The sequence below is a fragment of the Phalangium opilio genome, unplaced genomic scaffold, assembly GCF_054372755.1.
Source record: "Phalangium opilio isolate 3A_F unplaced genomic scaffold, DU_Popi_V2 ptg000073l_1, whole genome shotgun sequence".
Taxonomy (NCBI): domain Eukaryota; kingdom Metazoa; phylum Arthropoda; class Arachnida; order Opiliones; family Phalangiidae; genus Phalangium; species Phalangium opilio.
Genome location: NW_028324183.1, coordinates 1,042,013 through 1,066,076, shown reverse-complemented (window position 1 = coordinate 1,066,076; position 24,064 = coordinate 1,042,013). Strand labels below are relative to the sequence as shown.

Genomic DNA, 24,064 nt, shown 5'->3' with positions numbered 1-24,064 from the left:
TTGCTGCCTCTTGGCACTGGAGGTGAAACTATTTGGTTCACCGATGGTTCTAAGACTGACTCCGGCGCTGGCGCCGGCTATTACTGCCAAACCACAAGGGTCGGTTTGTCTGCATGCCTGGGCACCTTTGCTAGTGTGTTCCAGGCGGAAATTGTTGCGATCTGTTATTGCGCAGATTACTGTATTAACAAAGGGTATACCGGACGGACTGTGAGAATTTACTCTGACAGTCAGGCCGCCTTGAATGCGCTGAACCAGTGTGAGATTACCTCTCAACTGGTGCGCAGCTGCCTTGATCTGCTAGCGCGACTGGCATCCTGCAACAGGGTTCTGTTGTACTGGGTGCCAGGGCATAGCGGATATCATGGCAATGAGCAAGCCGATAGATTTGCGAAAAGGGGTGCGGAGGCCAAGCTCTTTGGGCCGGAGCCGGCCGTCCCCATCCCCTACAGGCACGTCAAACGGTGTCTGCATGACAGGTTGACTGTCATACAAAACCAGCTCTGGCATAACATGGAGGGCCAGAGACAGACTAAACTTTTTGTCAATGGTCCCTGCAGGTCTCGTGCCAGAGACCTAATCTCGCTCAGCAGATGGGATATTAGGCTGGCCACCGGTCTTTTGACCGGGCACTGTCGGCTTAATAGGCACCTCCATCTGATGGGTTTTGCCGACGACCCTCTCTGTAGGTCGTGTCAGGAGAAGGAAGAAACATCCGCTCACGTACTTTGCGAGTGCGACTGCTTCGCCTCGCTTAGACTAGAATATTTTGATTCACATACTTTGGAACCCTCGAGGGTCTCCTCTATTACGGTGGAGCGAATTCTTCGCTACGCTGCAGCTACGGGCCTATTCGAGGCCTGAATATGAGGTTGCACAATATGCCTTTGGCATCGGTGCTAGGGCGCGTACCCTCCTCAACAATAATAATAATAATAATAATAGGTCACATTCCTGATTAAATGATCACGGAAAAGGTAGTATTTGAAACCAACGAATATAAGTGTATTGTTAAGACATGCTCGAACCACAAGACAAACACTGCTATTTCTCAAAATAGCGGCAGCTATTTTAAAACAGCAGCCGCTATTTCTAAAACAGCAGTTTTGAAAAACTCCGCTGTTTTTTTGGAATCGCGGTTGCTATTTCGAGAACTGCTCTACCGGGAACTGCTCATATGAGGTACACCCGAACATCTTGTATAAAGAACTGTGAATGTAGACGATCTGTATTAGCTTGCTGGGCAATGTGTGGTCATTTTCAAGGTATTAGCCGTAATAAAAAATCTTCAGGAGGACGAGAAATATGAACGAAATGTTAAAAATGTGTCTTAAATCTAATCCTTAACGACACTAGAATGTTTATACCCTATATAAAATGGTTTTTCCTAACCAAAATCCGAGTAATATGGCAGAATTTAGGAAAGTAATATTTCAGCGACCATTTTTGAAGATGGGTCGATAATTTAGACTCGAAAATAGTTATTTTTATGGCGTTTAATAAGTTCATGAAAATCATCTACTCAATAAAAAATATCTAAAATATTTATATATCGGTAATATATTTGCCATTTCTAGCAGTCATTTTTGAAGATGGCGCCCAAACTATCAGTAGCACGTCTTCAATATTCAAGTATGATGTTAAGATGGTCTTTAACATAATTATTGAACCATATACTCTATCTAAATGACATTGATGGCGGCCATTTTCCAACATGGCGGCCAAACTATCTGACTAATGGCTTCAATATTTTACTATGAGGTTCATACAGCTCTGTTTATAATACCTATCAATTTTCATAATTTTCCAAAAACATGGTGAAATATAATGTACCTAACATTCACGGCGGCCATTTTCCAATATGGCGACCAAACTATTGAACACAGAGCTATAAAATTTTGCCAAGATGTTCATGTGGTTCCATTCATAATGTGTACCAATTTTCATAATTTTTGAAGAAGAACGTGGAATACATTGTAGCTGTAATTCCCGGCGGCCATTTTCCAAGATGGCGGCGAAAGCTCGCGCTCTACAGCAGGGGACTTTTAGTATATTTTTGTTGGGTCAAAAACAACACATGTGCCAATTTTCATCTTTATGTTCAAATGTTCTAGGTCAAGCCCTTTTTCGGCCTATGTGTCCTGGCCTAAATGGTAAATCGATATCACCCCTCACTTGGCTCAAGTTCAGCTCGAAACCAATGTGTATTAAAATACATATTAGCATAGAAATCTTCGCGGGAATAAACTGATGTTTAAACCACTCCTAAATGATGCCTAACTTTCTTCAAGATAGATAACTGATCCCTTTTGTCGGATTTTATGACGAAATAGTGCAAACAGCGAGCGATCTCAGAGCAGTCCGATGGAATTCACTATTTGGCACTAAAGTAGGGCCTAAGAAGCTACCAGATTCGATGTCATAGAACCTCAAATCGAATAGCGCTTATAGGCCGAACGGTTACCACACCGACGACCTCCGGTGCAAAGTACCTTTACCGATATTAGAGAAAACCTTCTTGATTTCGGTAGTTACGTCGTGCAAGACCGTGAATGTAGAAGAAATCGTTTAGTTGATAGAGAAGTGGACATCCTAGCATGTTTTGTAGCCATACCCATAGTAGAGGGTCGATTTCATTCCAACCGTAGTCTCTCGAAGTCTTAACGTTATTGAAATATACTTTTTCAGATAATAATCCACAGGATGACCCTTTGAACATGTTGTGGTTGCTGCATGAGCAAAAGCAGTCAAGGGATGTTAATTTTGGTGATACCAGGAATGTATGGAGGGGTTGGAATGGCTAAGGTCAAATCCTAATCGGCGTGAAATGATCTTGGAAACAACTGGCGTGGCTTAATTTACGCTAGTGACGTCATGGCCTGCCGTAAAAATCGTATTTACCACTTAAATTATTTTCATTCATTTATTGGCTGCCAAAAAACTTGTTTGCTATAATTCTCCACCCTCTACCTAGGTCCTCTGCCTAGGCTGAGAGAATCGAATATGAATGCGAACGGCGGCGAATCAGCGCATTTAACTTTAAAAAATCTAAAAGGTCACTTCGGCCATGCCTTTTTCAACGAGTCATGACATTTTTCGCCTTCGGTAGACAGCTAAACAGATGTAGGGGGAGGAGCTACACTTCTCAAAATAAAAAAGGACTCGCCTTATGTTTCCACCATCAAGGGTACGAGAGCCCCCTTAGCCATTCCAGCCCCTCCATACCTATTACTGAGTAATTGAAGCTTTTGGAATGTCATTTCTTAATTTCATCTTTCTGATTTTAGGAATATTTTTGAGAAGCGTATCATATCTTTACAGTAAAATACATAATCTGTAGATGCTTGACTAACATAAGTAAAACTTGTCCATTTGCTTGCACGCATGGTACCATAAGAAAATAATATATAGCTCTCTAGGGGGCTATGTATTATTTTCCTATGATAGTACATTATCAGAAGTTAATGAATTCTTATCCTAGGAAGTATTGCACACTATGGCTTTATATAGTATACATCCCTGCTAGTCAAAATTGCCTATGGCAATCGTAAAAGAGGGTCAAAAGTTTCCTCCCCACAAGAAAAACGATCTAGTCTACAGAAAAAATTCCACACTGCGAGGCTGTGGCTCTCAAACTGTGGGGCGTGTTTAAAACTTCTTCACCGCCAATCGTTGAAAAGCCGTCTGTCTAGAACTCTATGGAAATCCATTACAACCCCTGGGCCTAGGACCCCACGCTAGTTTGAACGGAATTTCTAGCAAACATCTGTTCTTGTCACCGTTTCTGATTCGTTACGCAAACCACAGGACACACCTTAAAGTTTCGATACTTGCCCGCTTCTGGCGTGCAAATCAGCCTGCCAGCTCAAAATGAGGGAAACGCCGTAGGTGGCGCGATGATCGGACCTAATAAGAAGTTGGCTAACAGGGATGGTTCCGGATATGGTTAGAGTCCAATACTTCCCAGGTTAAGAAGTCATAGACTTCTGACATTATCTAGATTAATCAACCCCGAAAAACCATTTGATTGCGTGCATACTTTGGAAAACAGCAGGAGCAAAAGCTGAAAATCCTTACGTTTATTGTAACCTCTTACACATATTAAACGGCTCCGTGTTCAAACTAAAACGTTTTATAGTCTGGAGGATAACTGTCGATTTTCAATGAAATCATGCACTTTTTCAAGAAAGCATGAAACTTGGTATAAAGTTAGTTTGAAGTATATTAAGGCAATTAAAGATAGGTGGCATTCCGTATCTCTGTTGTGACAGCCTTGACAAGCCTCAAAAAGAGGTCGTGAAGTTGTGAACTCACCGAGCATCATTTTAGGTAGCACCCCTCGAGATACGCCGCCTCCGAGCTATAGAGAAAATGTAGGGGTCGTGTATAAAGCAAAAATCTCTCCGATTCGTAGGAGATCAGTAATGAATGAAAGAAATTTTCAATAGAAAATCAAACCACGCGCTACAAAACGAAAAAAATAACTTAATTCTTTACTCCTATTATTGAACATTTTAAAATAACAATTTGGCAACATAATTAAAGTCATAATTTCGCAACATAATTAAGTCATAATTTCGCAACATAATTAGAGTCATAATTTCGCATCATAATTAGAGTCATAATTTCGCAACATAATTAGAGTCATAATTTCGCAACATAATTAGAGTCATAATTTCGCTACATAGTCATAATTTCGCAACATTTAAAAATAGAACAACTGTCAATGTTTTTAAGTAATAATTTGAGAATATTTTAATTATTCTTCACATTTTAAAGATTGAAAAATATTTTTATGATACTGGCACTCAGTTAGAAATTCGGTATCCCAATACTGCTAATTCATGCTTATCTGAAAATTCATGGTAAAATTTGGTATTGTGGTGATAGAATGGGTTTTTTCTGGTTTTTTAGGTTACTTACGGGGTTTCAGTGGATCTTTTGCGTGACAAAAAATATCAGGACTTCATATCGTAGTTGTTTAGTGCAGAGCGTGGTTCACTATGAAGTTACCGGAATTTTTCTTTTATAAAATCGTATTTTAGTTCCCGTCATAAAGATCGCTTATTGTTGTTTAATCCAAGTTAAATTATACTTCGGCTTAATTTTGAACAAATTCGTGTTAGTGAAAGACGATTCTCTAAATTAAAAAGGAAACGAAGAAACCGAGATAAACTGGGAAATATGCTTCTTATGTCCAAAAAATACCACTGAGAAACTGACTTGCCCTGGTAATTATGAAAATAGTTTTAAAGCAGTTGGCTATAGAACAATTTCCGAAAACCATAGAAGGTTTTACACATGAATGTTTAAAAAAAAATTGTTTGCAACTCTAATAATATTTATGGTTAAATATTTTTTTTTAATAATAGTAACAGTTGTTACTTAGAGTTGTGCTTATGCGAAATTATGACTTTAATTATGTTGCCAAATTGTTATTTTAAAATGTTCAATAAAAGCAGTTAAGAATTAAGTTATTTTTCGTTTTGTAGCGCGTGGTTTGATTTTCTATTGAAAATTTCTTTCTTTCCTTACTGATCTCCTACGAGTCGGAGAGATTTTTGCTTTATACACGACCCCTACATTTTCTCTATAGCTCGAAGCCGGCGTATCTCGAGGGGTGCTACCTAAAATGATGTTAGGTGAGTTTACAACTTCACGACCTCTTTTTGAGGCTTGTCACGGCTGTCACAACAGAGATACGGAATGCCACCTATCTTTAATTGACTTAATATACTTCAAACTAACTTCATACCAAGTTTCATGCTTTCTTGGAAAAGTGCATGATTATTTCAGCTATCCTCCAGACTATTAGTCGATATTAGCAAAGATCGAGGGCAGTACGTGGCACTCAATCTCAGCCTTAGTTTCGATAGCGTAATTCAGTGAATAGAGATGAATTTCTTCATGATTGCTCTAACGTTTTGCGCTGTCGCTGTACCACTTCAGGAGACCACGGCTGAGAGTCATGAAAGGTATACTGCTTGAAAAGTTTTTCATCTTCATTGATAACTACACTAAATTTTTGGGTGTGACCCAAAATCCCCCAGACATAATCCCCCGGGACAAAATCCCCCCAAATCATAAGTAACGGACAAAATCCCCCCAAAACTCCTACTAGATGGACAAAATCCCCCCAAAATTCCTACTTGATGGACAAAATCCCCCCAAAATCATATTTAATGGACAAAATCCCCCAAATCATATTTAATCGACAAAATCTCTCCAAATTATATTTAACGGTTAGGTTTGGTTAGGTTAGGTCAGGTTTGGTTAGGTTAGGTTAGGTTTGGTTTGGTTCCAATAATTCGTTGACACCTTTTCCAAAATATGGTCCTTTCAATTAGCTACCACCTTTTCCAAAACATTCTCCTATTAATTATCTGCCACCTTTTCCAAAATATTCTCCTATTAATTAGCTGCCACTTTTTCCAAAATATTCTCCTATTAATTAGCTGCCACCTTTTCCAAAAGATTTTCCTATTAATTAGCTGCCACCTTTTCCAAAACATTCTCCTATTAATTATCTGCCACCTTTTCCAAAAGATTTTCCTATTAATTAGCTGCCACTTTTTCCAAAATATTCTCCTATTAATTAGCTGCCACCTTTTCCAAAAGATTTTCCTATTAATTAGCTGCCACCTTTTCCAAAATGTTCTCCTATTAATTAGCTGCCACCTTTTCCAAAAGATTTTCCTATTAATTAGCTGCCACCTTTTCCAAAAGATTTTCCTATTAATTAGCTGCCATCTTTTCCAAAATATTCTCCTATTAATTTGCTGCCACCTTTTCCAAAAGATTTTCCTATTAATTAGCTGCCACATTTTCCAAAATATTCTCCTATTAATTAGCTGCCACCTTTTCCAAAATATACTCCTACTAATTAGCTGCCAAATTTTCCAAAATAATCTCCTTTTAAATAGCTACCACCTTTTCCAAAATATTCTCCTTTTAATTAGCTGCAACCTTTTCCAAAATATTCTCCTATTAATTAGCTGCAACTTTTTCCAAAGTATTCTCCTATTAATTAGCTGCCACCTTTTCCAAAAGATTTTCCTATTAATTAGCTGCCACACTTTCCAAAATATTCTCCTATTAATTAGCTGCAACCTTTTCCAAAACATTCTCCTACTAATTAGCTGCCACATTTTCCAAGATATTCTCCTTTTAAATAGCTACCACCTTTCCCAAAATATTCTCCATTTAATTAGCTACCACCTTTTCCAAAACATTCTCCTATTACTTAGCTGCCACCTTTTCCAAAATGTTCTCCTATTAATTAGCTCCAACCTTTTCCAAAACATTCTCCTTTTAATTAGCTGCCACCTTTTCCAAAATATTCTCCTATTAATTAGCTGCAACCTTTTCCAAAACATTCTCCTACTAATTAGCTGCCACCTTTTCCAAAATATTCTCCTATTAATTAGCTGCAACCTTTTCCAAAACATTCTCCTACTAATTAGCTGCCACATTTTCCAAAATATTCTCCTTTTAATTAGCTACCATCTTTTCTAAAATATTCTCCTATTAATTAGCTGCCACCTTTTCCAAAAGATTTTCCTATTAATTAAAAATGTTTTTAATGCAAAACCACACAGTATGTCTGGTTTTATATTTCTCAGAGGATTTTGGTTGGGGGATTTTGTCTTGTTATAATTATTTGGGGGGATTTTGTCTTGTTATAATGATTTTGGGGGATTTTGTCTTGTTATAATGATTTGGGGGGATTTTGTCCTACATTGGGGGGATTTTGTCGCATTGGGTTAAATGGGGGGATTTTGACTGGGGGGATTTTGGTATACAATCAAATTTTTAAGTCGCAACTGCATGACGTGCATGCATTTTAAGATACTGCATGAAAAGTAACTATTAAATACATTTCAACGTGAAATTAACTAAGCAATCAATACTTGAAGCATTTTCAATAAATCTGAATTTATACGCAGATAATTCTGTTGGAGTAATAGACGTTTCAGATCTTAAAATTATGCATTACAATTTGAACATTCAAGGCATTATTCATTGTTTTTAAAGAGGCATAATATACCTAAAATTTAAAGTACTATAGCTAAGCCCTTTTCAGCGTATTAAAATGACACACTAAGTTACTTAAGCGGGTTTTCACGTTTATCCTTGGGATATTTACGGGTTGGTCTTCCATTTCGATGTAGATGTAAGAATTTGCTAACATTTTAGTATCAGCTTTGTAAAGAATATTTAGAAACAACATCAACTCTATATTGTACAAAGAATGTTTTACATAATCTAACTTTCTTTGGTCGAAAAACTCCAATTTTTTCTGAATTGATAAAAAGTTTGGCAATAGTATTTCAAAACGTTATTCTTATGAATAATTTTGAGGGTGAGTGTTAACTCATTTCTCGCAAAATTTATGATTAATAGAGTTAAGGACTTAAGGTTTTAGATTTGTAAATCTAATTTTCATACGCCGACATTTAAATACTCTAAATAAAAAAGCTTACAATTTTACAATCTGTTGTCATGACAAATCCGTCGTCGTGGCAACGTCAACAAAACTTCCCCTCCCTGTGAAAAGGGAAAGTAAGGGTACCAGACTACTGTAGCCCCCTATCATGTGAATATCGTGCGATTAATGATGCTTCACGGGAACCGTTAAGCTACGTTCGCACTAGGCAAACATTTTCGAGCGCCAAGCTAATTACGCGAAGCTCCCCAACTACGCCAACAAAATAGCCTATCTGCACTTTGTAATATTTGGCGTTAAGAACGCCGGCCGCTTTGGCGATAGAGGACAAATATGTTCAGCACGCTCACGTACGTGTACCCAGCGTACATCCAATCAGCAAGTTAGTTAACGTCACGTGTGACATTCGGCGAGCGTTTGCGTCATTCAAAAATACACTTATCGTTTATAACATTATATCCAAGGAAAACATGTGTTCATATAAATTTAATTAATGGATATTTACACGAGGCATCCAGCTTTCCAGAGATGTTTCTCTGGTATTTTTGGATTACACTTACTGCAATTTACCCAATCTTTGGACTTCATTAACCATTTCTTCGTCATTAAACTTAAAATATTTAGCCATATTATCAATGAAAATCTGGTAACACATCCCTTTCTAACTACTATTTCCTCTATTCGATCGACCACATTCTAGCTCGCACAACACCACCGTCCAAAACTACTAACCACACCCCACTACTTCGACTTTCTTCGCCAAATCAACACGCGGCTGCTTGAATCTAGTTCGGCCGTCTACCGCCGCGAGTCTCACGTTTTGGAGGGCAAATTCAAAAACCGCTACCAGAGGGCCAACCGTTGGTGTGTTATCAAGAATATTCGCTTTCGTAAAGTGAAGAATTTGGTTACCTAGATACTTCTAGTGCCTTATCTTACTTCTGATAGAGTAGATAGAAGAAGTATATGTATTCCTCATCCAAGCAACAAACGTTCTAATAAAATTACTAAATTATTTACAGGAACCACACGTTCAGGATTTTAATGAAACCAGTACGTAACAAATAAAGCTCTAGATCATAAGTAAAATTACCAGGAGAATGAAGTCCAACCCGTACAAAAATTTACGGCTGCATTTTGCTGTTATTTAGATTTTTTAGAATCTGCAATATATTGCAAATAAACTGGAATATTCTGGAAAAATACTGGAATAAACCTTAAAAAGGTTCAACTTCAGACAAAATTAAGATGCATTCCAGAGAGCAATGCAGAACATTTTAGACGTTTTGCAGAAAAAATATCTTCCGTTGGAAAACTCAGTACAGCAGTATACAAAATTTAGCTACTCTAGAGTCATAAAATAGCTACCTAACAGCTAGAAAACAGAAGGGAAATAGTAACTACCGTAAGAAATCAGGATGTTTGTAGGCTTATTACAAGTACTGTACCTTCCAAATATATTGTATGCATGTTACAGTCAGAAATTGCTAAGTTTGTAGGATAATTGCAGGCGGGTTTCGGATACTTTTCAGGATCATCACAGGCGCGTTTCAGATACTTTTCAGGATCATCACAGGCGCGTTTCAGATACTTTTTGGATCATTGCAGGCGCGTTTCAGATACTTTTTTGGATCATTGCAGGCGCGTTTCAGATACTTTGTAGGATAATAGCAGGTGCATTTCCGATTCTTTGTCGGATAATTGCAGGTGTGTTTCAGATACTTTGCAGGATCATTGTAGGTGCGTTTCATATTCTTTGTAGGATAATTGCAGATGCGTTTCAGATACTTTGTAGGATAATTGCAGACGCGTTTCAGATACTTTGTAGGATCATTGCAGGCGCGTTTCAGATACTTTGCAGGGTCATTGCAACTGCGTTTCAGATACTTTGTAGGATAATTGCAGCCGCGTTTCAGATACTTTGCAGGATCATTGCAGCCGCGTTTCAGATACTTTTAAGGACCATTACAGGCGCGTTTCAGATACTTTAATTTGTACGATAATTGCAGGTGCTTTTCAGATACTTTTTAGGATAATTGCAGGCGCGTTTCAGATTCTTTTTTGGATCATTGCAGGCGCGTTTCAGATACTTTGTAGGATAATAGCAGGTGCATTTCCGATTCTTTGTCGGATAATTGCAGGTGTGTTTCAGATACTTTGCAGGATCATTGTAGGTGCGTTTCATATTCTTTGTAGGATAATTGCAGATGCGTTTCAGATACTTTGTAGGATAATTGCAGACGCGTTTCAGATACTTTGTAGGATCATTGCAGGCGCGTTTCAGATACTTTGTAGGATAATTGCAGCCACGTTTCAAATACTTTGCAGGATCATTTCAGCCGCGTTTCAGATACTTTTAAGGACCATTACAGGCGCGTTTCAGATACTTTAATTTGTACGATAATTGCAGGTGCTTTTCAGATACTTTTTAGGATAATTGCAGGCGCGTTTCAGATACTTTGTAGGATCATTGCAGGCGCGTTTCAGATACTTTGTAGGATAATTACAGGCGCGTTTCAGATAATTTTTAGGATAATTGCAGGCGCATTTCAGATACTTTTCAGGAGCGTTTCATATACTTTGTAGGAAAATTGCAGGCGTGTTTCATATACTTTTTAGGAAAATTGCAGGTGTGTTTCTGGTACTTTTCAGGATCATTGCAGGCGCGTTTCAGATACTTTTTAGGATAATTGCAGGCGTTTTCCAGGTACTTTTCAGGATCATTGCAGGCGCGTTTCAGGTACTTTTTAGGATAATTGCAGGCGTTTTCCAGGTACTTTTCAGGATCATTGCAGGCGCGTTTCAGGTACTTTTTAGGATAATTGCAGGCGCGTTTCAGGTACTTTTTAGGATAATTGCAGGCGCTTTTCATATACTTTGTAGGCAAATTGCAGTCGCGTTTCAGATACTTTTCAGGATCATTATTGGCGCGTTTCAGATGCTTTGTAGGATCATTGCAGGTGCTTTTCAGATAATTTTTAGGATCATTGCAGCCGAATTTCAGATACTTTGTAGGATAATTACAGCCTTACAGGCGCGTTTCAGATACTTTAATTTGTACGATAATTGCAGGTGCTTTTCAGATACTTTTTAGGATAATTGCAGGCGCGTTTCAGATTCTTTTTTGGATCATTGCAGGCGCGTTTCAGATACTTTGTAGGATAATAGCAGGTGCATTTCCGATTCTTTGTCGGATAATTGCAGGTGTGTTTCAGATACTTTGCAGGATCATTGTAGGTGCGTTTCATATTCTTTGTAGGATAATTGCAGATGCGTTTCAGAAACTTTGTAGGATAATTGCAGACGCGTTTCAGATACTTTGTAGGATCATTGCAGGCGCGTTTCAGATACTTTGCAGGGTCATTGCAGCTGCGTTTCAGATACTTTGTAGGATAATTGCAGCCGCGTTTCAAATACTTTGCAGGATCATTTCAGCCGCGTTTCAGATACTTTTAAGGACCATTACAGGCGCGTTTCAGATACTTTAATTTGTACGATAATTGCAGGTGCTTTTCAGATACTTTTTAGGATAATTGCAGGCGCGTTTCAGATACTTTGTAGGATCATTGCAGGCGCGTTTCAGATACTTTGTAGGATAATTACAGGCGCGTTTCAGATAATTTTTAGGATAATTGCAGGCGCATTTCAGATACTTTTCAGGAGCGTTTCATATACTTTGTAGGAAAATTGCAGGCGTGTTTCATATACTTTTTAGGAAAATTGCAGGTGTGTTTCTGGTACTTTTCAGGATCATTGCAGGCGCGTTTCAGATACTTTTTAGGATAATTGCAGGCGCTTTTCATATACTTTGTAGGCAAATTGCAGGTGTGTTTCTGGTACTTTTCAGGATCATTGCAGGCGCGTTTCAGATACTTTTTAGGATAATTGCAGGCGTTTTCCAGGTACTTTTCAGGATCATTGCAGGCGCGTTTCAGGTACTTTTTAGGATAATTGCAGGCGCGTTTCAGGTACTTTTTAGGATAATTGCAGGCGCTTTTCATATACTTTGTAGGCAAATTAGAGAATATAGACCACCGTATGGCGACAAGATTGTCGTCATACGGTGGTACTGTGAGGAGGAGGGGGGTCATTGCTTCCCCCTTTTCGTTCTTCTCTCTTTAGGTCGTGCCGTGCCTTAGGGGGAAAAATGGTGGGAAGGAGGGGGGGGGCATAACCATTGTAACGCCCCCCCTCGTTGTGGCGGGAGATTTGGTTGATTATTACTAACTGCCAATTGTGTATTGTGCCTGAGGGGGTGGGGGATTGGGAGGAATTGATAACGTCACGAGTCACGTGATGGTGTGCGGGAATTTTGAATTTATTTTTAGTGTATTGGTATGACGTCACGTAATTTATTGGTGTAGAAGGCATTCAGTGTCCATAGTGGTATTATTTTGGTGTATCTTTAGGATATTGTGTACATTTAGGGGTTGATTTCTTGGTAATTCTATAGGTTCAATAGGCCTTTTCTATACACACCCTTCCCGTAATGATGTAAGATTTTGAGGTCTCCATGGATGTTTATGTCATACTAAAGAACTAGATTAGGTTTACATTGCAAAAGATACAAATTAAGCTACGACGCGGTTCTAATTGTACTCATGTTTTGTATTGCTATTATTAGGTGTATCTTTAGGATATTGTGTACAGTTAGGTTATAATTTACGGGTAATTCTATATGTTCAATAGACCCTTTCTACACACACCCATCCTTTAATGATACTCTCTGTATGATTTTAAGGTCTCTCCATGTATGCTTATGTTATACTAAAGAACTAGTTTTAAGTGAGATATGTTTACATTGCAAAAGGGTACAAATGAAGCTACGATGCGGTTCTAGCCTCTAGGTGTACTCCTTTTGTGTAATGGTTATTAAGTTACTATGTTAAAAAATAGTACATTGTAATATCATAAAAGGGGAATTAAGGCAGTTTTTACACAACTTGGTAGCTGGTAATCAGCTAAAATGAACAAATATTACTATAAAACATCATAAAATGCTGATCCTAACTAAAGTATACACGAATATAGCTAGACTGCTTCATATATTTTCTAATTAGCACACATTTTAAGCGACATTTTAATCAAAAAAGAATTACATATACCGTAACACATGATTTCTTACTAACCTTGTCAACAACCTTTCTCTCCAGAGTTCGGAAGTGAAATGACTCTCTATAGTTTACAAAATTCCCTTTTGGACACCCAACAGGTATATATTATATGACAATAAGGGGGAGGATGAGGTAGAACTTGATTCATAACATAAGAATTTATCCCCATCTGTTTCTATTTATACGTAAACACGTTCAAACGTGTCTAAAGGGCTTGGGGGGGGGTGGCAGTGCCACTAGATTCCTTGCATTGCTATCAATGTAATTTATTTTTCATTAATTGGACCACCCACCAGGTTTTATTAAAGGGGGGGGGGTTAAACCTTTATCCCCATCTAGTTTTTATTTATATGTAAACATGTCCAGGCGTGTCTTAATGGCTTTTGGGGGGGGGGTCGAACCATTTGTATTGAATCAATGGAATTTATATTTAGAGTGATTTATAACTCACACAAATGTGTTAGGTCCAAGTTTATGTCATTGAGGGGGGCGGTGACACATCCTACAAGGGGGTTCAAGCATTTAATTGATTACAGGTGGTTGCCCCGAGTGCATTATTAGGACAAGTCTCAACAAGTTTAAGATGTTTCCGTTGCGTTAACAGAAAGGCAATATCGTTAAACCGAAACATAAACCTAAACGTACTATATTTATCAAAATTATTGGCAACGTAATCAAAAATTTGTGGAAAACGTAAAACGGTATTGAAAGAAGCATCATTCACAACGCATTTCGGGTTAAAAGTAAAAAACAATCGAAACGTTTTTGATCAACCACGTTCCATTTTTTCGCAACGAAATTGAGCATTTAAAATTCTTAAAAACCCATAGGAATACATGGTAAATTGAATAGACCACCGACACGAAATCAGTCATGCACGTGACAATTGACTGACACGGAACGAGTCATTTGAAAAACATTTCAAATTAATTAAAACGTTTCGATAAATTTTAGCTAAATTTATCAAAATTACTCTATGTTTCACCATAAACACTTTTGATTTAGCAAAATTTCACCAATTTTTTTCTATTTAAATAAAAATTTAAAACCTCTTAACCCCCCCCCCCTCTTCGCAGTAAATAGTATAGCAATGTTTAACTATACAGAGACTAAGCTAATTAAACAAAGTATTTCTTAGGAAACGTCCATCCATTCGAGCACGAGTATTAAAATACCCAAAGTATATGTTTACAATGCCGAATCATTTACATAGTTTCACACTAGAATATCACTGTTATTTACACTGTTCTAGGGAAAAACACAGATTTTAACTAACACCTTTAGAAAAAACATACTTCCCTATTTACTAAAACAGAATATAGCACCAGCGAAAAGTTCAAAGTACAACACAGAGTGTCATTTAGCTAATGTCAGTGCATGAATCTTGGATCTCTAGCAATAGAAGGAAAAATTGTACGCAACATTTTTCTATAAAAAATGCTTATTTGGGTTTCCTAAATTCCCCAAAGAAGTGCATACAAAGTTTGAAAAAGTACTGACTTCAGTTAATCCAACTCACTTTGTTTCTTTAGTTGCCTTAAAATGACGAAACGAGTCATTTGAAAAAGAGTTCACATGACTAAAAACGTTGCGATGATCTTCGCAATATATTTATCAAAATGATTCGATGAAAAGCATATTTTCATTAATTTCAGAATCATTAATTTCAATACATAACGCGATGGTGTTGCAGACTTAAGGAATTTAATTTTCTATACCTCAAAACTAACTTTACTCTTATCGTTGCAATTTATTTATTTATTTATTTAAGAAGGCTCGAGGGATAGGGTCGTGAAGCCTGCAGGGCTTGGGTACGACCCCCCTCCATGGCACAAGAGTCTAGATACAATACGAGAGTATACAAACGGGGGAATATTACAAACCGAAACGTACAAACGGACTAACAAAAGAGAGAAATCTTACGAAATGGTTAAGTTTAAACATTCAGTTACGTCATTAAAATTGTTCCTTACTAGTAAATTTGAATATCATGAAAAATACAGGTTTTTACACCAATAGTTACAAAATTTGACGACTGCTTTGATTAAATTTAATATGATAACACTAGTATTAGTGGTTAGGGTCGCTCATTCTTGAGATGTTCAGACTTTAGGGTGGTGCTTCCCTCGATTGTTGTCTGATGCTCATAGCTTTTTTTAGATACATTGGAATTTATTGTCCTTTCTTTAATTGGACCACCCACTTGGTTTTATGAGGTTAGGGGGGAAGAGGTCGAACTTGATCCATAACAAAAGGATTTATACCCATCAGTTTTTTATTTATACGTAACCGCTTTTAGGCCCATACCCTAAAGATGAGAACACCTCCTTTTTTATTAAATGTTAATAAAGCCTTCATCGTTCAGACGTGATGGCTTTTAGGGGCATGGTCAGTGGCGGCGCCAGAATTTTTTTCAGTGTAGGCTGAAGGTAGTTTTAGGGCCCCTAGCAGGGTTTTTCAGTTTTCATCCCCCTTCTTTCACAAGTTTCTTCAAAAAAAATTATAATTTTTAATGTTTACCTCATAGTTTTAAATCAGTTTTGCTTCTTTTAAAGAAATTGCTCATTGTTTTATCTTGTTTCTCAATGTCTTACTATCTTGTCCGTTTTTGTTTACTCTTTTGAGCACCAAATAACTATTTTCTGATACATCTATTCAATGGACTGGCAAGGCAGCCTGCTAAGCAAGCGTTTAGACTATGAGAGACTTTCGTTGCAGAGAGTAAGAGACTATGCTTGTTCAGACTGAAGTGCTATAAAATTCTGTTCTTATATACAACTTTGAACATTTACCCTATGGCTGGTCAATGCTAATAAAAACTTCCCCTCTAATGTCGACTCATCGACTGACTGTGGATGGAGCTGCCTTTGCCGTGTGGGGGAGGGAGGCGATGGATCGTCTCTAGAAACTGAATTTTACCAATGTTTACTATTTTACATAGCAAATTAACCTTGGAGATATTTTAATACCGAACTTTTCCCTTTCATTCCTCATTTTTTTGAGGTTTTTGGGCCCCTTCTCCTCAATTTTTGGTGCCCCTGTCTAATTGTCAGGTAGGCTATAGCCTACTTAGCCTTAATGTAGCGCCGCCACTGGGCATGGTCGAACCATTTGTATTGTTATGAATGGAATTTATTTTTTGATTTATTGTTTTGTTAGTTGATGACTCTTACTACCACGAAACATTTAATTCAAGGGGTTTGCCCCGCAGTCATTATCCTGACAAGTTTAAAAGGCCTTTTTGGTGCGTTAACCGAAACCATGAAAATATATGAGTATTTTTCCAGAACTATAGACTAGGAGACTAATTTCGTTCTTTTTTAAAGATGCCCGAAATAACGCTCTTTTATCATCTTTAACATAGCAAATAATGTAACAAAGCTATTCTAAATACCCCATTTTACCTTCAATCTGGCAGCTAAATCAAAAACTTTCAGTGCTTACAAGTAAACGGTGTATCAATCTAGGATTAATCAAAACATTTGTTAAAAAACAGTACATTTTTTAACCTTTTTATCGCAAACCATACAATATATTGTGATTTTCCCGCTCGATGAAGTCTCTTAAGCCGATATTAAATAATTGGGGGTTCAACATTGTTAACAAGTTGGGTCGAGTAAAACATTTCTTGTCAGATATTTACGCCTATACAGAACTTTGATGAGATTAAGATTGATTTTGCAGAAAAATCATGCTCAAATCCTTTTGTTTCTCACAAAGTCTTTAATCTTGTTAGTGGGATTAACAGGTGTATTCAATTAGGGTTTACAAATAAACGTTAGAAGAAGAAACGTTGTTCTGTGCTGTTTTTATTACAGAATGATAAACTATACGTCCACATGATACGAGTTAATATGCGCTAATATTTTTAAAATTTGGTGTTCCAAAGTCTTAACCCCGTTTCAGGGTTAATTAATAACTAGAATTCTTTGTCCATATAGGACCAAATTGCTCTGGGTTTAGCTTTCTTTATTTACAAACCTTTCACAATCAATTGTGTCCCTTTTAAAGGTACTACAGTCTATCACTACACTAGCCAGTAGCTAAAATTATCTTTGTACTCTGAAATCATCCCAATCAATCTCAATTATTATACACATTTACGCCTTTTGTTATACGAGTTTTGTATACACATCGGTGGAGAAAGGAAAGGTCTTTTGTTCTAATCCATGCGAAAGACGCCTAATGTTTGCTATTCGACTTGTTTTGAGAATTTCATTCCTTTGATAAACCTTTTCATAACGAATACTAGCTCAGTGGCCACTGTCTCCTCTTAAAAAGTTTAGTAATTTAGCCTCTTAAGGAATTAAATACGTTATATTTAAATGTCTAGTTGCTAGCTGGTTAATGAAATATTTTATTACCTATTCCGTAAACGTGTTCAGGCAATGTCTTTAGGAGGTGGTTGACCCGTGCGGAACGGAATTTATTTTGGGGATTTAATGCTTTTTTAATTGTGTAGGCTGACTTCTCTCCTCCACATTCATAGTGTTATTCATGACCGTGGGAAACTATAGGGTCATAGGTTAGCTTAAGGTAGAGTTGAAAGTAACATTTTGAAATATGTACAATCAGGAGGGGGGTTATTATGAACTCCTGGTACAATGGTTTTATGACCTGTCAGAGAAATTCGGAATGTTGTTATTTAACAGACTTGAAGATAACAAAGGATATTATCAGATTTGAGAATCTCTAGACACACCATGTTTTTTAATTGATTTATTACAAGTATTGTCCCTTATTTGCGGTGTTTGTAAGAAAAATCTATTTATATCCCACTCTTTTGTTGACATTTTATTTGACATAAAGCAAATCTTTTGTTATAAAAATGGTAAACTGTTGACAGTTGTGTGTCAAAAATGCACAGTTAGAAAACAGCTGGTGACTGATAAGATCAAGCAATAAATCATGCTATTGTTAAATGATTGAGGAATGTGGGCGTGTCTATTAAGAAATTTCGTTAGCTTAAGGTAGCATTTTTTTTGAAAAATGTACAATGGTTTTTATGACCTGTTAGAGAAATTCGGAATGTTATTATTTATCAGACGTGAAGATGCCAAAGGATATTTTCACAATTGAGAATCACTAGAAACTTTTTTACACACCATGTTTTTTATTTATTACCCCAATAAAATCGTCCCTTATTTGCAGTGTTTATAACAAAATTCTATTTAGAGGCCGCTCTTTTGTTGTTAATTTATTTGACAAAAAAGCAAATCCAGCGTTTTATTTTATTATAAAATCGGTAAAATATTAACAGGCTTGTGTCAGAAATGCATTGTGAGAAAACATCTGGTGTCTGCTAAGCAATAAATCAGGCTATTGTTAAACGATTGAGGAATGTGGGCTTGTCTATTAAGAAATTTAGTATAAAAGGGGCCGAGGAAATGATCAAAATACACAGTCGATCTTCAAACACCGAAAGCTAAACATGGATCTTGAAACTCTCCGTACAACTTTGAATGAACTGACTATAAATAGACCCTGGCCGTTACGTATAATATATGAGTTTTATTTCTTCCTATGCACCTATCTGCGACTAGATCCTGTGTACGGACCGCAGACTCTACCAGAACTCGTAGTACAGGGTGACTTAAATGTCATTCAAGCTTTACTCGAGTATATGAAAACAGTTGCTCGAGCACCAGAGGACTGTAATACCCTAGAAGAATTGGAAAACCTAAGGAATCTAATTCCTAGCCCCTTAAGAACCGAATACGTAGATCGCCTAGCGAAACGACAAGAAGCAATTGAGCTGGGTATACACGAAGAAGCTCAAATCGCCGACTTCAACAGCTCGCAATATGACAAAGAGATAGCCTCATTTTTAGACGGAAAAGATCAAGGACCACACGCAGAGGAGACACTATTGAACGATACCTTACCGAGGGAGAACGGTTCTGAAGAGACGATTTTTGACGATGATATCGACGTACAATGGGGAGGAGGAGAAACGAACCAGCCCACACCTATTGAGAACCTACCCTCTTGCGAGATAATAGGTCAGAGTGAGAGATTTTACAAACATTTTAACATGTATGGCCAAGAGATTGTTCTTAGAGTTACTGAAGATCCTGTCGCTAGTATTTGTACCGTAACCAAATGCGTTCTTAGTAGGTATAGACCTACAGACTACGTCCAAATTACTTTAAAGAGTGCGGCGAATATTTGTAGGTCCGAACTAGAATTATCGTTTAGAAGATCAGATCAAGTTGACCCCAGTATTCTTTTCGACCAGCTTAGTGTTACGCTCTATGATGACGAAATGGAGGCATTTTTCCTAGGTTCAGTTAAAATGATTTTTAGCATTGTACGATTGCCTGAGGGCAAGACCCTCACTTTGCCCCGAGGGATTAAACCTTTTAATCTATTCTGTAAAGATAGACGAGGTATTGTACGTATAGCCAATTCAGATTATCTCTGTCAAGCTAGAGCCCTTTGTGTAGCTGTTTCTCATAGAACTTATGCTGATGATACAACCGAAGACATGACTCTAAAGACACATTACAAATCAATATCTCAATCTAGAGATGAGAACAAAATGCAGAAAGAAGCTGCTTTAGAACTATGTCTTAAGGCAGGAGTAAGGGCTAGTGAGTGTGGGACAGCCGAGTCTTTTCAAAAGTTCAAAATTTATTTAAATCAATATTCGATTTTCGTCTACAAATTCGAAAATAGCGTTCCTATCTTGATTTTAGGCGAAAACGATCCCGATGATACTAGGCCCCGCCTCTTTTTATTAAACGAAAATAACCATTATAACGTTATTACGAAATTACGACCACTTTTCAATCATGACCGATTCTGTGAAAAGTGCCTTATCCCTTATTGGCGAATACAGTCCCATAAATGTAATGACTTTTGTTTTAGTTGCATGAGACCCACTATCTGTCAAGGCCCCAAGATAGCTTGTGAATCTTGTTTACGCAAGTTCTTAGGCGACGATTGCTATCAAAGCCACTTAGCATCTTCCAGCAGTAAAAAGCCGCTATGTGAGCGTCTTTTTCACTGTAAAGACTGCTTAAATATTATTGATTTTTCCCGAAGAACTGAGGTGCTTACGTGTGGGGAGATATTTTGTCAGGTGTGCAAGAAATATCAGCCTAGCAATCACTTGTGTTATATTCAGGTTATCCAAGATAAACCTCGGAAAGTGCTATCCGTTAAAAAGCCTAGACCTAATCTGCCCAACCTTATGTATATTTTCTTTGACGTAGAATGCGTACAAACGAAGGTGTGTCAGGAAAAGTTAGGAGCCTACGAACACCAGGCTATCCTGTTAGTCAGTATAACCGTGTGTGAGTTTTGTATAGATGAAACATCCCTAAATTTCAATTGTATTATGTGTAGTCAGATTGGTAAGCGTAAACAACAATTTTCAGGTGGTAATCCTATATCTTTATTTTTAGATTATTTAATGCAGTTGCATGCCGTTAAGAACGTCATCATACTGTCACATTTTGGCAGTAATTATGATAATCAATTACTAATTAGAGAAATCATTAATCGAGATGAAAAATTCGTTCCGTCTTTGAAAATTAACGGAACTCGAATTTTAGAAATGAAATTGTTTAACTTGCTATTTCTGGATTCTTATAATTTCATCCCTGTAGCTTTAGCAAAGTTTCCCGCTACTTTTGGTATAACAGACGTAGTCAAAGGGTATTTTCCACATTTTTTATTCAATGTCGTAGAACACAATTTCGATGTAAATAGACAGGATGAAACCAACTATGTTATAGAAACTAATCTGCCCCCTACCGAAGCATATGATTGTCAATATTTTACAAGGAAAAATTTAGATACCTTCTTAAAATGGCATAGCACCGAAGATAGTAAAGGTACAGGTTTCGACTTCTTGAAGGAACTCAATTATTATTGCGAGAAGGATACGGTTTTACTATTCCTTGGATGTATAACTTTTCGTACCCTACTCTTTAAAGTAACGGGTGTAGATCCATTTAATTGCGGCGCAATTACTCTTCCTGGCGTTTGCTCTTACGTATTTCGCAGGAATTATCTTAAACCTGATACTATAGGCATCATACCCGCTAATTATTATAGACTTAGCGAAAATCAGTCAATAGGGGCTATAGAATGGCTGGAGTGGACCGCGCACAAACGAAATATATCTATCCAATCCTCCTTTAGAGGTAAAGAAACCAGAATACAAAAACTCAAAGTAGACGGATTTTGTGAAATCAACAAGGAAATATTCGAATACTGGGGGTGTTTCTATCATGGGTGTAAAATACACTTTCCCTTAAACAGAAACAAGGCTTTGCACGGAGATCCTGCACAGACTTTGAATTCCAGATATTTTAGAAGCATGAACGTGCTAGCCACATTAGAATCCCTTAGTTATACAGTAAATGTCAAATGGGAGTGTGACTGGCAGAAGGAAAAAGTAAATAAACCAGAAATAATAGAGTTTTTAAAATGTAATGACATTAAGCCTAAAATAGTAAAAAGATTAGACCCCCGTGATGCATTCTTCGGGGGGCGATGTTGCGCAACGAAACTATACCATAAAACAACAGGATCGGAGCGTATTCATTACGTCGATTTCACAAGTTTATACCCTTTCATTAACAAAACCACCAAGATACCTATAGGACATCCTGAAATCATATTAGACGATTTTCCTGACATATTTTCGTTTGATGGACTTCTTAAGTGTGACGTCTTACCGGCTCAAAACCTGATTCATCCAGTTTTACCTGCTCGTATTAACGGGAAATTAACATTTCCACTATGTTACACCTGCTGCAAAACCCAATTTCAAGGTGATTGCGACCATACTACAGAACAAAGAGAATTGCGAGGCACATGGGTAGTCGACGAGTTACGTCATGCAGTAGAGAATGGCTACAAAATCACGCGAATGTACGAGGCTTGGTCATACAAAGTGACGCAATACGATCCCAAAACAAAACAGGGAGGACTGTTTAAAGATTACGTTAATACCTTTTTAGAGTATAAAGCCCAAGCTAGTGGCTTCCCTGCAGATTGCCAGACTCAAGAAGACAAAGAGGAATATATCAAAAACTTCAAAGACGAAGAGGGTGTAGAACTCGATATCACGAAAGTAGAGAAAAATGAAGGTCTCAGATGCCTTAGCAAACTTATGCTTAACTCTTTTTGGGGTAAATTCGGCCAGAAAACAAGACACATCTCTACCGAATTGATCAAAGATGCCCACAAATTATACGCACTAATATTAAATCCAGACTTGGAGGTTAAAAGTTTATTAACAATTAACGAAAGCACAGTACTTGTAAAATACGAACACATCCTAGAAAACGAGCTGGTGCACAAACACACAAACGTAGTTATCGCTTGTTACACAACATCTATGGCGCGATTACATTTATTAAAGCATCTTGAAAAGGTCGGTGACCTTTGTTTTTACTATGACACTGACAGTTTAGTGTACCTCTCGCCAGACGGCGCTCATTTGCTACCCACAGGCGATTATTTGGGGCAACTTAAAAATGAATTAGAACCTTATGGGCAAGACGCTTATATTTGTGAATGGGGGAGTGCTGGACCAAAGAACTATTCTATGGACATTCTAGATCCTAAAACAGGCGCTAAAACTAACATTATCAAAGTTAAAGGATTTTATTTAAACGCCTCTACAGAAAATTATATAAATTTCGAAACAATGAAGAAACTACTGGGAGTAAACAATGAAGGTGAACCTCTAATGAACTCGGTTCAAGTCCCTATTGGCCCACAAATCAGACGTCTGCAAGATCACACTCTGATCACGCTCAACCAGACCAAAACATATCAGGTCGTAGTGGATAAAGTTCGAATAATATCTGATTATAAAACTACCCCATACGGTTATATTAAATAGAATCTTTGACATTTTTGACATAAGTTACTTGTATATATTTTAGATACCCAGTATCAGTATTTTAATTAGTAACTCAAGTATTATTTATAGTAATATTAACGTATTTCAACTATTAACATGTAACAATATTTTAACGAATACGCAGCGTTTTTGGTAATATTTTTGCATTTAATAAGCTTTTTTTTTTAATTAGTATATATTAACACTTTAGTCTAGTAGTATTGAATTGTTTTGTATAAGTGTATTTTTTTTTTTGATGATAATTATAACGTTTTTTAGTAATATTTCAATATTTTTATCCGTGCTCGTATATCATTATTTTAGCGTGTATAGAAAAATATATTTTTTCGTCAATCCTGGGAATAGCTTAATAACTAGCCTAATATTTGTACTATAATCGTATAATAACCATTGTAGCTTTTAAATCCTATTTAAAGTAGTATTGCTATATTTTCTATGAAGGTACATGGGTATATATGTACTTAATAATCTCGCATGCAGTAATATTGATCTATTTTCTAGGATGGTAAATGTCTATGTATTTAATCATCTTGTACTGCCATTTTTTTGAAGTAGTATTAATTTTGCATTTTAGTGAATTTGTTTGTTATCAAAATCAGTGTAATTCTTGCTTTTTGA

General features: G+C 37.0%; 1 protein-coding gene across 1 annotated transcript in view; it reads left to right on the top strand.

The window, feature by feature from the left end:
* Positions 1-23,630, top strand: part of LOC149659250 (uncharacterized) — a 32,025-nt gene extending 8,395 nt beyond the window's left edge. Inside the window, exons 2-3 of the mRNA XM_089844030.1 lie at positions 19,104-19,562; positions 22,536-23,630. Coding sequence (XP_089700156.1) covers positions 19,104-19,562; positions 22,536-23,425 — 1,349 coding nt within the window. The 3' untranslated portion in view covers positions 23,426-23,630. The remainder of the gene's footprint in view (positions 1-19,103; positions 19,563-22,535) is intronic.
* Positions 23,631-24,064: the final 434 nt, after the last annotated feature.